The sequence below is a fragment of the Podarcis tiliguerta genome, assembly GCF_965153285.1.
Source record: "Podarcis tiliguerta genome assembly, chromosome: 8".
NCBI classification, from domain to species: Eukaryota; Metazoa; Chordata; class Lepidosauria; order Squamata; family Lacertidae; genus Podarcis; species Podarcis tiliguerta.
This window is the reverse complement of record NC_139541.1, coordinates 84,193,063-84,208,067: the sequence shown is the minus strand read 5'-3', so window position 1 is coordinate 84,208,067 and position 15,005 is coordinate 84,193,063. Positions and strand designations below refer to the sequence as shown.

The window sequence follows — 15,005 nt, the reverse complement described above, 5'->3', positions numbered from 1 at the left end:
AGGACTGTGATTGCCTGATATTGTTCCCTCCAAAATGTATCCTTTCTAGCTAGTCCCCTGTCCCTATAAATGTAGCTTTCCCCTCCTCAGTCTTCAGTCTTGTTTGCTGTAATAAAGAAGTGTTACTAGAGAACTGTCTCCAGCAGATTATGTCAAGAGAGCTGAAATCACAAACCCCACGTCACAACAACTGGCGACGAGGATGGGATCCGGAATGCTGAGGAGCGGTTAAACGCAGCCCTGCCTCAGAGTCCGGATTGCAGCTAAGAACAAGACTCACTGGCCAGCTGAGAAGACGACCCTGCCACAGGACAATGGAGAGTCCAAGGGTATTGGAGCCCTTCCAGCCATCAGAGCCCCACACGTGGGAAGACTACGTCGAACGCTTCGAGTTCTTCGCAGTGGCTCAAGGGATCACCGATGCCAGCAAAAGAAGGGCCACATTCCTGAGCTACTGTGGGCCTGAGACCTTCAAGCTGGCCAAGGCATTGCTTGCTCCAGCGAAGCTAAGTGAGACATCTCTCAAAGATATTCTTGCCTGCCTAACAAGCCATTTGGCGCCTACTGAGACCAAGATGGCCCGGCGGATGGAGTTTCATGAGAGGCAGCAGCGTGCTGGGGAGTCTGTATCTGCATTTCTAGCTGAACTGCGGAAGCTCGCTCAGCACTGCGACTTCCAAAATCTGGAAGAGACTCTCCTGGATCGGTTTATCGGTGGTCTGAGCAGCAAGAAAGCCAGAAGACGCATCGTGGCTAAAGAAGAGGTTACCCTTGCTTCAGCCTTGAAGGAGGCCACCGCCACGGAGAATTATGAAAGAGAGGAGCTTGATGCCAGTCGCAAGGCCCCTAAGCCACAGATAGAAGTTGCGCATGCCATGGACGAGCTAGAGGCTACTCCGAGCCAGAGCCCAGTCCGTGGGGTCGAGTCAGTGCGTCAGGCCTGCACAGTGCACAAAGATCACCGAGGCAGGTGTCCAGGTTGTGGCGGAAACCATGAGCGGAAGAGTTGTCGTTTCCGGGATGCTATGTGCCGGACGTGCGGGAAGACAGGTCACATCGCCAGGGTCTGTAGATCGGCGGCGTTGGGAGCGACAGGAACACCTAGACTGGAGCATCGCAGACCGCCCACAGCAACCCATTTTCTAAAGGACTGCCACTATGTAACGGAGATCAACGGGAGGGTCGTGCAGTTCCCAGCGCAAGGCAAGGCACACGTCAAGGTGAAGATTGAGGGTCAGCAGTGCGACATGGAGGTGGACTCCGGATCTGGATTCACTATCGTGTCGGACCAGACCGCGAGGACATTCTTCCCCAGGGGTAAGTTGCCCCCTCTGGAGCCCTTCCCGGCAACCTTGCAGTCATACTCAGCGGGCCGCATCCATGTTATGGGAATGTGTGCCGTGAGAGTTCAGTTCCGGGACAAACAGGCTGTACTCAAACTGGTGATTGCGAAGGGCAGTCGCCCCAGTCTCCTGGGCACTGACTGGTTCCCCGCCCTGGGACTGAGTATATCAGGGCTTAATTCAATCCAAACCTGCCCTGAGATGAGCGAGGCATTATGCAAAGAGTTTGCTGGTCTCTTTAATGGAAAACTGGGTTGTTATAAAGGGCCCCCAGTTGACTTCGAGTTGGACCCTGGGGTGGCCCCAATCCGACTCAAACCAAGGCGAGTGCCATTTGCACTGCAACCCAAGATCGAAGCAGAGCTGGATAAATTGGTCAAGCAGGGAGTTCTCTCACCCGTGGACTCTGCTAAGTGGGAGACTCCAATCGTCACGCCCCTTAAAGCAAATGGGGAAGTCAGGATCTGTGCAGATTACAAATGTACTATCAATAAGGCACTCAGGGGAAACTCCTACCCCATTCCAGTCGTATCACATCTGTTGGCTAAACTGGCTGGGGGCAAGGTGTTTGCCAAAATTGACCTGGCACAAGCCTACCAACAGCTGCCAGTAACCCCACAATCAGCGGAAGCACAGACTATTGTCACACATAAAGGGGCGTTCAGAGTTAACAGATTACAATTTGGAGTTTGTGTGGCCCCAGGGATTTTTCAAGGGCTCATGGAACGCCTGTTAAGAGGTCTGCCGGGGGTCTTGCCATTTTTTGATGACGTTTTGATTGCTGGAAAAGACCCACAGGAACTGGTTGCGCGTGTCCGTGCAGTGTTGCTCAAGTTCAAGGAGGTGGGGTTGCAACTGAAAAAGGAAAAATGCAGTTTTGGGGTGCCAGCTGTGGATTTCTTGGGGTTTAAAATTGATGCATCAGGCATCCACCCCACAGATGCTAAGATTAAGGCCATCATCGAGGCACCACGACCACAGAACAAGACGGAGTTGCAGTCATTCCTGGGACTTATTAACTTTTATCATTCGTTCTTACCCCATAAAGCTTCGGTAGCTGAACCATTACATAGACTGTTGCAGAAAAAGAATGTGTGGCGATGGGGGCAGGGGCAGCAGAAGGCTTTTGACTCCTTGCGAAGAATGCTGAGTAGCGGGAGCGTCCTTGCTCATTATGATGAGTCAAAGCCGCTGGTCCTGGCATGTGATGCCTCTCAATACGGCCTGGGGGCGGTGCTGAGTCATAGGGAACTGGATGGGTCGGAAAAGCCCATCTCTTTCTATTCCCGTACGTTGTCGCCCACGGAGCGCAACTATGCTCAAATTGACAAAGAGGCGCTTGCAATTGTGGCAGGAATCAAAAAGTTCCATGATTATGTGTACGGTCGCCATTTCTCCATTGAAACGGACCACAAACCACTGTTAGGGTTGTTCAACCCGAACAAACAAACGCCACAAATTCTCTCCCCCAGAATGTTGCGTTGGTCTATATTCCTGAACGGGTTCCAGTACACCTTGACCCATGTGCCGGGGAAACGGTTGTGCCACGCTGATGCGCTGAGTCGATTGCCCCTTCCTGGCGGGAGCAATGAGGATCCCGCTCCAGCGGAGCACATAATGATGCTGGAAACACTTCCGGGGGCTCCTGTAACGGCTACTGATATAGCTGAGAAAACGAGGAAAGATGCTGTTCTCTCCCGTGTGCTCACTTGGGTGGGGAGGGGGTGGCCAGGTGGTCCGCATGAAGACAAATTCAGGCCTTATGCGACAAGGCAGCACGAGTTGTCCATGCATAAGGGTTGTCTCCTGTGGGGAGATAGGGTGATCATCCCAGCACCACTGAGAAACAGGGTGCTTGAGACGCTTCACATGGGACACCCGGGAATGGTCAGGATGAAGTCGCTAGCCCGATGTTATGTGTGGTGGCCTGGAATGGACCAGAACATAGAACAATGGGTACGAACATGTAAGGCATGCCAAGAGGTGCGGCCAGAAGTGGCCAGAGCACCAGTTCACTGGTGGGAGCAGTCCAGATCTCCCTGGAGCCGGCTGCACTTAGATTTTGCTGGGCCATTCCAGGGGAAGGTCTTTTTGGTTGTCGTCGATGCATATTCCAAATGGTTAGAAGTGGCGATGGTCCCTAGCATGGCATCAGCTGCCGTAATCAAGGTGTTGAGGCAGCTGTTTGCAACCCACGGGTTACCTGAGACCATTGTATCAGATAATGGGGCAGCTTTTGTATCCCAAGAATTCAGGGCATTCTTGGCTGATAACTTCATAAGAGGGGTCACATCCGCGCCCTTTCACCCATCCTCCAATGGGCAGGCTGAGCGCATGGTAAGAACAGCCAAAGAATCCATTGCGCGCTTAATGGAGGGTAACTGGTCAGCTCGCATCGCGCGAATGTTATTTTTGCAGCATGCGACGCCGTGTACTGCGACGGGCAAGTCGCCAGCTGAGCTGCTCTTGGGTAGAAGACTGGTAACGGTGCTGGATTATGTCCACCCGGATAAAATGCCAAACCATAATTCAAGAGCAACCCCCCAGGCTGAGACTGACACAACAAGGTATCTCGCCCCTGAAGATCTGGTCTGGGTGAGGAACTATTCACGAGGTTCGCGGTGGGTGGCTGGTGTGGTCACCCGGGCTAGTGGACCTGTGTCCTATTATGTAACCTTGGAAAATGGGCAAGTTTGGAAGAGACATATAGATCAGCTGAGGCGCCGGGCGCTCAGCAGGGAGGAGTCAGATAATTCATCCCTGGCTAACGACGCAGAGCTGCAAGACCAGAGTGAAAATGGCCCAGAGGTGCAGTCACCAGGGGCTTCAGCAAATGAACCAGGGTCTGCTAGTCCTCATGATGACGAGGTACAGGTAGGGAACCCTGAGATGTCTGGGACTCCATCTGTTCCTGAGGAAACCCCTATAGCAGCCCCTCTACCACAGGTAACACCCAATCCAGAACCGGCAACGCCTGTTGTCAGGAGATCAAGTAGAAGTTGTAGGACCCCACAGTACCTGAGAGATTACGTCTGCTGTGCTCACTAGGGGGGGAGGGGTGTTGTGTATTGAGTCAAAGGATTTTATATCTGTATTATTATTGTCTATATTTGCATTAGGGTAAAGTAACTGCCTTTTGGTTTCAGGGGGTACAGCTACTATTGGTTCATTTAAACTGCTGTAATTGGATCCTCTGTCTTATTGGTTTCCTCCAAAAGGCAGGACTGTGATTGCCTGATATTGTTCCCTCCAAAATGTATCCTTTCTAGCTAGTCCCCTGTCCCTATAAATGTAGCTTTCCCCTCCTCAGTCTTCAGTCTTGTTTGCTGTAATAAAGAAGTGTTACTAGAGAACTGTCTCCAGCAGATTATGTCAAGAGAGCTGAAATCACAAACCCCACGTCACAACAGAAGGAGACTCCACCACACTCCTTGGCAGCAAATTCCACGGTCAAACTCTTACTGTCAGGAAGTTCTTCCTAATGTTTAGGTGGAATCTTCTTTCTTGTAGTTTGGATCCATTGCTCCGTGTCCGCTTCTCTGGAGCAGCAGAAAACAACCTTTCTCCCTCCTCTATGTCACATCCTTTGATATATTTGAAGATGGCTATCATATCACCCCTTAACCTCCTCTTCTCCAGGCTAAACATGCCCAGCTCCCTTAGCCGTTCCTCATAAGGCATCGTTTCCAGGCCTTTGACCATTTTGGTTGCCCTCCTCTGGACACCTTCCAGTTTGTCAGTGTCCTTCTTGAACTCTGGTGCCCAGAACTGGACACAGTACTCCAGGTGAGGTCTAACCCTGCGACGTAGGTCAGGCTGAGAGCGGCAGTGATGAACCCCGCCCCCAGGCCACCACCCAGTGGAAGTCATGGCCAAGTGGGAATTTGAACCCTGACCTCTCCCAGGCCCTGGCCCAATACTCTCACCATGCTGGCTCTTTGATAAAAGGATGCAGAGATTCTTGGGTGGCTGAATTTCGCACCCAGTACCAAATCCCATGCGTTGTTTTTCCCCCTGAGAACAGTTGTATTCCTCCCAAGCTCTCATTCATTTTAAAATGCACCCTTTTAAAATAGGTTGGGGATGGAAGGTTACTGGGTTGTTTTTGTTTTTAATTATGTATTTTGTGTTACTATAACCTAGCAGTTCGAAAGCACATCAAAGTGCAAGTAGATAAATAGGTACCACTCTGGCGGGAAGGTAAATGGCGTTTCCGTGCGCTGCTCTGGTTCGCCAGAAGCGGCTTAGTCATGCTGGCCACATGACCCGGAAGCTGTACGCCGGCTCCCTCGGCCAATAAAGCGAGATGAGCGCCACAACCCCTGAGTCGGCCACGACTGGACCTAATGGCCAGCGGTCCCTTTACCTATGTTTTAACCGCCCTGAGATCTGTGGTTATAGGGTGGTAGGGACGCGGGTGGCGCTGTGGTCTAAACCATTGAGCCTCTTGGGCTTGCTGACCAGAAGGTCGGCGGTTTAAAAGCTCACGACGGGGTGAGCTCCCGTTGCTCAGTCCCAGCTCCTGCCAACCTAGCAGTTCGAAAGCACACCAGTGCAAGAAGATAAATAGGTACCGCTGCGGTGGGAAGGTAAACAGCGTTTCCGTGGGCTCTGGTTTCCGTCATGGTGTCCTGTTGTGCCAGAAGCAGTTTAGTCCTGCTGGCCACATGACCCAGAAAGCTGTCTGTGGTCAAATGCCAGCTCCCTTGGCCTGAAAGCGAGATGAGCGCCACAACCCCATAGTCGTCTTTGACTGGACTTAACCGTCCAGGGGTCCTTTACCTTTTTTACCTATAGGGCGGTGTAGAAATTTTAATAATAATAATAATAATAATAATAATAATAATAATAATAAACAATTCATTTTGTTATCTCATGGGAGAACTTAACTGTGGAAAGAATGAGGTCTGGACTTGCCACCCTAAGGCAACAAATGTCCCAGCTTAGCCCTGCCGCTAAGTGATGCTAAAAGAAATTTAATAAGATGCCGTTCCTATGGTCCCATCCAAGGAGCTCACCCACACTTTAACATGATCTGTACTTTGACTGTAAGGTAAAGGTAAAGGGACCCCTGACCATTAGGTCCAGTCATGGCCGACTCTGGGGTTGCGGCACTCATCTCGCTTTATTGGCTGAGGGAGCCAGCGTACAGCTTCCGGGTCATGGGGCCAGCAGGACTAAGCCGCTTCTGGCAAACCAGAGCAGCGCACGGAAATGCTGTTTACCTTCCCACTGGAACGGTACCTATTTATCTACTTGCACTTTGACATGCTTTCGAACTGCTAGGTTGGCAGGAGCAGGGACCGAGCAACGGGAGTTCACCCTGTCACAGGGATTCGAACCGCCGACCTTCTGATCAGCAAGTCCTAGGTTCTGTGGTTTAACCCACAGCGCCACCCAGGTCCGAGAGCTTCTCTCCTTGCTGTGCCCTGTTAAAATGCAATGTCCTCTGAACCAGATCTTATCAGGGGCACAGAAAATCCAGAGAGAGTTTTGCCCCGCTTCCTAAACCGCAATAAATGCACACCTCAACCCAGATCTTAATATTCATGGACAAACCCAGGTGCGAGAGAGTTGAGCAGAGAAGAAAACCACAGCTTCTCTGTCAACCGGGCATCGTTGTACGACGCCGATCGAACGTGCTCACAGGTCTCCGAAGACACATGGCAGCTTATGGCACGATGCCTTTGCTTGCAAAGCGAAATGACTTAAGCGTCAAATGTAATTAAATAGACATTTGGTGCTCATGGGGAGGGTGGCTGAGTATTGATTGCTGCTTCTTGTATAAATTAGTGAAAACAATAAAATGTTTGGATTCCAACCAAACCAACCGATCCCGGAATTGCTCCTGATCCGTCCAACTCCAGCGACTGAGAGGGAGAGAGAATTGTTGGGTGCCTGCAATAAGTACTTATTTGCATGGCGAAACTGTGGAACTCCGTTCCGCAGGATGGGCAGTGATGTCCACATACCTGGTTGGTTTTAAAAGAGGACTGGACAAATTGATAGAGGAAGGGGAGAGAGTTACCGATGTGTTATAGATTTGCGGGGGGGGGGTACCCCCTCTTGTGAGCACAGGACTCTGGGCTAGACGAGCCTCCACTGGCCTGATCCAGCAGCAGAGCAATCCTTGCATTCTTCATAAGGGGAAGAGTGGGGAGCATGGCTCAAGGTGGTGTCTCTGCCCTGCAGTGCCTCTCTCGTAACCTCTACCAGTACATTTCTTAGCACAAGTCAAAGTTTTGGTGCTGACCTAAATGGCTAAACGGCCTCGGTCCAGTATACCTGAAGGAGCGTCTCCACCCCCATCATTCCGCCTGGACACTGAGGTCCAGTGCCGAGGGCCTTCTGGCGGTTCCCTCCCTGCGAGAAGCCAAGTTACAGGGAACCAGGCAGAGGGTCTTCTCGGTGGTGGCACCCGCCCTGTGGAACGCCCTCCCACCAGATGTCAAAGAGAAAAACAACTACCAGATTTTTAGAAGACATCTGAAGGCAGCCCTGTTTAGGGAAGCTTCTAATGTTTAATAGGTTATCGTATTTTAGCGTTCTGTTGGAAGCCGCTCAGAGTGGCTGGGGAAACCCAGCCAGATGGACGTGGTATTAATAAGTTGTTGTTGTTGTTATTGCCGTCCTCTTTCCCCAGGTCCACAAGGCCAGGAAGCACCTCTGAGAAGCGTCCCTCGCACCAGCCCAGCTGATTAGGTGCCACCACGGCAGAAGGCAGCACCCAGCTCCCTCCCATGGGGGCCTCGCCACGCACCGATTCCAGGAACCTCCTCGCGATGGCCGGCCCGGCCCTGCGGACGCCCTGCTCCCGGCCCCGCAGACCCCTGTCCTGAGCCGGGGACCCAGCGCCGCCCGGGCTCTCCGCAGCCCGCTTCCTTGAGGATGTGCAACGTGACGCTGGTGAGTTGCCACGTGGACTCCAAGATCGACCACCTCTTCCCTCCGGCGCTGTATATCGCCGTCATCACCGTGGGTCTGCCCACCAACTGCCTGGCCCTGTGGGCCGCCTACCTGCAGGTGCGCCAGAAGAACGAGCTGGGCGTCTACCTGATGAACCTCTCCGTGGCCGACCTGCTCTACATCGCCACGCTGCCGCTGTGGATCGACTATTTCCTGCACCACGACAACTGGATCCACGGGCAGCAGTCCTGCAAGGTCTTCGGCTTCATCTTCTACACCAACATCTACATCAGCATCGCCTTCCTGTGCTGCATCTCGGTCGACCGCTACCTGGCCGTGGCGCACCCTCTGCGCTTCGCCCGCTTCCGCAGGGTCAAGACGGCCGTGGCCGTCAGCGCCACGGTGTGGGCCATCGAGATCGGGGCCAACTCGGCGCCGCTGTTCCACAACGAACTCTTCCACGACCGCTACAACCACACCTTCTGCTTTGAGAAGTACCCCATGGAGGAGTGGGTGGCGTGGATGAACCTCTACCGGGTCTTCATCGGGTTCCTCTTCCCGTGGACGCTGATGCTGTTCTCCTACCGGGGGATCCTGCGCGCCGTTCGGGGGAACATCTCCACCGAGAGGCAGGAGAAGGCCAAGATCAAACGGCTCTCTCTCAGCCTCATCGCCATCCTGCTCTTCTGCTTCGCCCCGTACCACCTCCTCCTCCTCTCGCGCAGCGCTGTCCACCTGAGCAAGCCCTGTGACTGCGGCTTCGAGGAGACGGTCTTCGTGGCCTACCACACGGCGCTGGCTTTCACCAGCCTCAACTGCGTGGCCGACCCCATCCTGTACTGCTTCGCCAACGAAGGGGCGCGGGGCGACGTGGCCAAGGCCCTCTCCACCTTGCTGCGCTTCCTGGCCAGCTCCAAGCCCCGAGAGATGGCCAACGCCTCCCTCACCCTCGACACCCCTCTCTCCTCCAAGAAGAGCAGCTTCTGCCGGCAGCCCCTGGCGCTCCCCATGCCCCCCTCGCAGGGGGCCGCCGGGGACGAGGAGCTCCAAATGAAGATACTGACTTTCGAACGCTGAACGCTCGGAGCTGCGTCCGGACGACGCAGAGGCCCCGCTGGCAACTCGCCGGGGCAGGTGGCCGACGGATATACTATCGGACCTAACAATAAAATGATAATATTATTATTATAATAACTTAAAACGTGCCAGCACATTTCTGCCCTAAGTTCCACGCTGCGAGATGCATTGCCGGGGGTTGGCCTAGACGAGGCACCCCCAACCTGCGGCCCTCCATATGTTTTGGCCTACAACTCCCATGATCCCTAGTTAGCAGGACTAATAATAATAAGAATAATAATATATTTATACCCCGCCCATCCGGTTGAGTTTCCCCAGCCACTCTGGGTGGCTCCCAATCAAGTGTTAAAAACAATACAGCATTAAATATTAAAAACTTCCCTAAACAGGGCTGCCTTCAGATGTCTTTTAAAGATAGGATAGCCGCTTATTTCCTTCACATCTGATAGGAGGGCGTTCCACAGGGCGGGCGCCACCACCGAGAAGGCCCTCCGTCTGGTTCCCTGTAACCTCACTTCTCAATGAGGGAACCGCCAGAAGGCCCTCGACGCTGGACCTCAGTGTCCAGGCTGAACTATGGGGGTGGAGACGCTCCTTCAGGTCTACTGGGCTGAGGCCGTTTAGGGCTTTCAAGGTCAGCACCAACACTTTGAATTGTGCTTGGAAACGTACTGGGAGCCAATGCAGATCTCTCAGGACCGGTGTTATATGGTCCCAGCAGCCACTCCCAGTCCCCAGTCTAGCTGCCGCATTCTGGATTAGTTGCAGTTTCTGGGTAACCTTCAAAGGTAGCCCCACGTAGAGTGCATTGCGGTAGTCAGGGATGATGGGAATTGTGGTCAGGGATGATGGGAATTGTAGTCTCAAAACATCTGGAGGGCCGAAGGTTGGGGGTGCCTGGGCTAGACCACTGTTTCCCAAACTTGGGTCTCCGGCTGTTTTCGGACTACAGTTCCCATCGTCCCTGGTCCTTCTAGCTAGGGGTGATGGGAGTTGTAGTCGAAAAACAGCGGGAGACCCAGGCTGGAAAACGTGGGGCTAGGTGACCCGTGGGGTCCCTTCCAACTCTACGGTCCTATGATTCTATTAACAATGCCAAGCACCAGTGTAGTGCTTTGCTGGAGAATTCAGAGCACCTCCCTGCTTGGTGGCTCTAGCACAACAACCCTGTAAGAAAAGTGAGCATTGAAGGCGCAGGTGGGTGACGGCGGGCGTGCCGTGGCTGAGAAGCAGCATAGAAGCATAGAATCATAGAATCATAGAGTTGGAAGAGACCCCAAGGGCCATCGAGTCCAACCCCCTGCCAAGCAGGAAACACCATCAGAGCACTCCTGACATATGGTTGTCAAGCCTCTGCTTAAAGACCTCCAAAGAAGGAGACTCCACCACACTCCTTGGCAGCAAATTCCACTGTCAAACAGCTCTTACTGTCAGGAAGTTCTTCCTAATGTTTAGGCGGAATCTTCTTTCTTGTAGTTTGGATCCATTGCTCCGTGTCCGCTTCTCTGGAGCAGCAGAAAACAACCTTTCTCCCTCTACTAGGTGACATCCTTTTATATATTTGAACATGGCTATCATATCACCCCTTAACCTCCTCTTCTCCAGGCTAAACATGCCCAGCTCCCTTAGCCGTTCCTCATAAGGCATCGTTTCCAGGCCTTTGACCATTTTGGTTGCCCTCCTCTGGACACGGTCCAGTTTGTCAGTGTCCTTCTTGAACTGTGGTGCCCAGAACTGGACACAGTACTCCAGGTGAGGTCTGACCAGAGCAGAATACAGTGGCACTATTCCTTCCCTTGATCTAGATGCTATACTCCTATTGATGCAGCCCAGAATTGCATTGGCTTTTTTAGCTGCCGCGTCACACTGTTGGCTCATGTCAAGTTTGTGGTCAACCAAGACTCCTAGATCCTTTTCACATGTACTGCTCTCAAGCTTGCCTAAGGTAAAATTTGAAGGGAGGTTTTAGGACAGAGGGGAGAGCTGCTCCTGTGTTCAAATCATGCTTGAGCGTTTCCCATTGGGGCATCTCGCTGGCCCCTGTGAGAGCGCATTTCAGCACATCCCTTCCCTATCCCTTTTGGCTCAGCATTCCAGATTATAAGACGGCTTAAGGACAGGAAGACACCCCGGCCGTTCTTTAGAGAGCATGCAAGTATATTTGCAGGGCTTACAAAGAACTCCAAAATGCCCATGGGTATTTTGGGGGCTTGCAAAAAACCTCAAGAGTTCTTGGAACGTGTGAGCCGTAACTGGTTGCTGGGCTGCCTCGATGCCCCTGGAATGGCAGGCTGGAAGCCACCATGAAATCCTCTCCCGTTTGTTCTTTGCAAAGGCACTTTAGTCAGGGGTGGGCAGAGACAAAGATGGAAATGGAGGGGAGTAGTTAAACCAAACAGTAGGAGAAACGGCCCCCTTTTGCGGCACCAGAGTCCCAAGCAAAACACACATGTCACTTCGTTCTTCCCCCTCCCGGTTTCCCATCTCCAAATTACAAGAAGAGGCCAAAGGCCTGGCGTTTACGGAGCTTAATGAGCAGAGGAATCTCCTTGGGGACCATGAGAAATCTGCCAAAGCCCAAAGTTTCAGCACAAGGATTCAGAAGTGCTCCGGTTAGAACTGGGTGCATCTCAGAGCTAGCTGAGCAATGGGTTGATTCTGAAATAAACGAGAGGGGCTGAGAGGGGCTTGGCTCAACTGCTATGCCCCCTTCAGGTGCCTGGGTACTGGCTGTGGCTCCCACATGGGGAGAAGAGACCCCCAACATGTCCTCAAGCGCTCTTGTTATGCCCCAAAGGGAGACTGATGGCCGAGATCCAAGGTTGCAGGAGAAAGCTGATACTCTATCTGGGTCCCTATAGTACTTTGAAATCAGGCCCTTTTAAGGAAGAGTGAGAACGTGGCCTATTCTCACGGGTGAGGTGCGGCTGTCAAACAACGTCGGAGATTATAAATATGGAACAGGGTGAGAGCAACTCCTCTGGGGAGCCACAGTTATGGTATTAAGAAGATTTAATGCTTTTTGTACTGGTAGCTGCTGTTGTTTAGTCGTGTCCAACTCTTCGTGACCCCCTGGACCAGAGCACACCACGCACTCCTGTCTTCCACTGCCTCCCACAGTTTGGTCAAACTCATGCTGGTAGCTTCGAGAACACTGTCCAACAATCTCGTCCTCTGTCGCCCCCTTCTCCTTGTGCCCTCCATCTTTCCCAACATCAGGGTCTTTTCCAGGGAGTCTTCTCTTCTCCTGAGGTGGCCAAAGTCTTGGAGCCTCAGCTTCAGGATCTGTCCCTCCAGTGAGCACTCAGGGCTGATTTCCTTCAGAATGGAGAGGTTGGATCTTCTTGCAGTCCATGGGACTCTCCAGAGTCTCCTCCAGCACCAGAATTCAAAAGCATCCATTCTTCAGCGATCAGCCTTCTTTATGGTCCAGCTCTCACTTCCATACATCACTACTGGGGAAACCATAGCCGCAAGTCTAGTTATATCTAGTTATATCACTGGAAATCCCAGGCGGAGATACCTCTTGAGATGTGGTTGAATAATATTTGGGATATAGCTGGTTCAGAATGACTAAGCGGGCTTGGAAAAATTGCAAAAGGGGTTGTGATGGAAAATACCTTTGACAAAACCTGGTCTCCCTTCTTTCCGTACATAAAGGAAAAGGAAAGCTCTCACACTAGTCTCACAATCCCCAGGATGCCATAAACTTAATGCTATGTTCTTTTCTCTGTTGAGGCTGTGTTGTACAGTGGTACCTTGGTTTACAAATTTAATCCGTTCCGGAAGTCCGTTCTTAAACCAAAGCGTTCTTAAACCAAGGCGGGCTTTCCCATAGCAGCAGGGGACTCAATTTACAAATGGAACACACTTGAGAGGAAGCGGAACATGTTCTGCTTCCAAGGCAAAGTTCACAAACCAAAACACCTTCCAGGTTTGCAGCATTCTTAAATCCAAGTTGTTCATAAATTAAGCTGTTCTTAAACCAAGGTAAAGGTAAAGGGACCCCTGACTGTTAGGTCCAGTCATGGCCGACTCTGGGGTTGCGGCACTCATCTCGCTTTACTGGCCGAGGGAGCCGGCGTACAGCTTCCGGGTCATGTGGCCAGCATGACTAAGCCGCTTCTGGCGAACCAGAGCAGCACACGGAAACACCGTTTACCTTCCCGCTGGAGTGGTACCTATTTATCTACTTGCACTTTGACGTGCTTTCGAACTGCTAGGTTGGCAGGAGCAGGGACCGAGCAACGGGAGCTCACCCCGTCGCGGGGTTTAGAACCGCCAACCTTCTGATCAGCGAGCCCTAGGCTCTGTGGTTTAGACCACAGCGCCACCCATGTCCCAAAACCAAGGTACCACTGTATAATAATGTAAGTTCTAGAGTTATGTGAGCAGGAGAGAAACTTTTCTCTATCCATGCAGCCATGCATTAATTTCATAAGCTTCTGCCCTGTCGCCTCTTCCTTGCCTTTCCTCTACAGAGTTTCTCCTCAATGAAAAGTTCTGTGTAAGAAGCGCCTTCCCGCACCCAACTGCCAAGGGAAATTCCCTGCACATACAAATAATTTTTACTTTGCTCATAGCAGCTCAGGAATCCCGCCTGCCAGCCAGGCTTAACCCCAGAAGTAGCCGCATTCCCACACAGGGCCAGCGATCCTGCAATAAACAGCTACTTTCGACCGCTACTACTCTTGGCTTGGGATAAAATCAAACATGGTATGCTGCGCTGAAAGCTTTCAGAAATTCCCACAGCCTCTACCTCCGGCGATGGGTCTTGGAGCCTAAACCTGCCCCCTGGTGACTCACTTCCAGGAATCCAAGGAGCAGGATGAAAAGAGAGGGTCATCTGTGACGTCCCAAGACGGGAGCAGCCTAATCTCAGGGTTTAACAAGAGGCGAGGGCTGCTGAGTCAGTGCCCTTTCTGGGAATAAACAGGAAGAGGCCAAAGGTGAAAGCAAGTGGAAATACCCACGGACCTCCCGACAGTTCCTGCAGCCTGAGACCAAACAGTCGGACCTCGGTGGGCTCCCCTTCGTTGGAGGTTTTTCAACAGAGGCTGGGTGGCCATCTGCCAGGGATTCTTTAGCGCCGATTGCTGCGTTGCACGGGGTTGGTCTAGATGACCCTCGGGGTCCCTTCCTGCACTACAGTTCTGGGATTCTATAACTGATCAAAGTATGCCCATGTGGGCAAGGAGTGAAGGATGCAGCTGGCCCATTGCCACACGCCAGCCCGTGTGGTGTTGTGGTTAGAGTGATGGCCTAGGACCTGGGAGAAATAATAATAATAATAATAATAATAATAATAATAATAATAATAATTTTTTATTTGTGCCCTGCCAATCTGGCTGGGTCTCTCCAGCCACTCTGGGCGGCTTCCAACTAAAAATACATTAAAATGTCACACATTAAAAGCTTCCCTGAACAGGGCTGCCTTCAGATGTCTTCTAAATGTCAGGTAGTTGTTTATCTCTTTGACATCTGGTGGGAGGGCGTTCCACAGGGTGGGTGCCACTACCAAGAAGGCCCTCTGCCTGGTTCCCTGTAACTTGGCTTCTCGCAGGGAGGGAACTGCCAGAAGGCCCTCGGAGCTGGACCTCAGTGTCCATGGAGAACGATGGGGGTGGAGACGTTCCTTCAGGTATACTGGACCAAGGCCGTTGAGGGCTTTAAAGGTCA

General features: G+C 52.1%; 1 protein-coding gene and 1 long non-coding RNA gene across 5 annotated transcripts in view; one reads left to right on the top strand and one right to left on the bottom strand.

Annotated features, from left to right (window-relative positions):
- The window catches only part of GPR4 (G protein-coupled receptor 4), a 45,389-nt gene extending 35,939 nt beyond the window's left edge, over positions 1-9,450 (top strand). For both annotated transcript variants that reach the window (XM_083455789.1, XM_083455790.1), the window contains exon 2: positions 7,987-9,450. In XM_083455789.1, coding sequence (XP_083311915.1) covers positions 8,232-9,326 — 1,095 coding nt within the window. In that variant the 5' untranslated portion in view covers positions 7,987-8,231 and the 3' untranslated portion in view covers positions 9,327-9,450. The remainder of the gene's footprint in view (positions 1-7,986) is intronic.
- The window catches only part of LOC310684876, an 86,405-nt gene that overhangs the window by 66,997 nt on the left and 4,403 nt on the right, over positions 1-15,005 (bottom strand). The window lies entirely within an intron of this gene.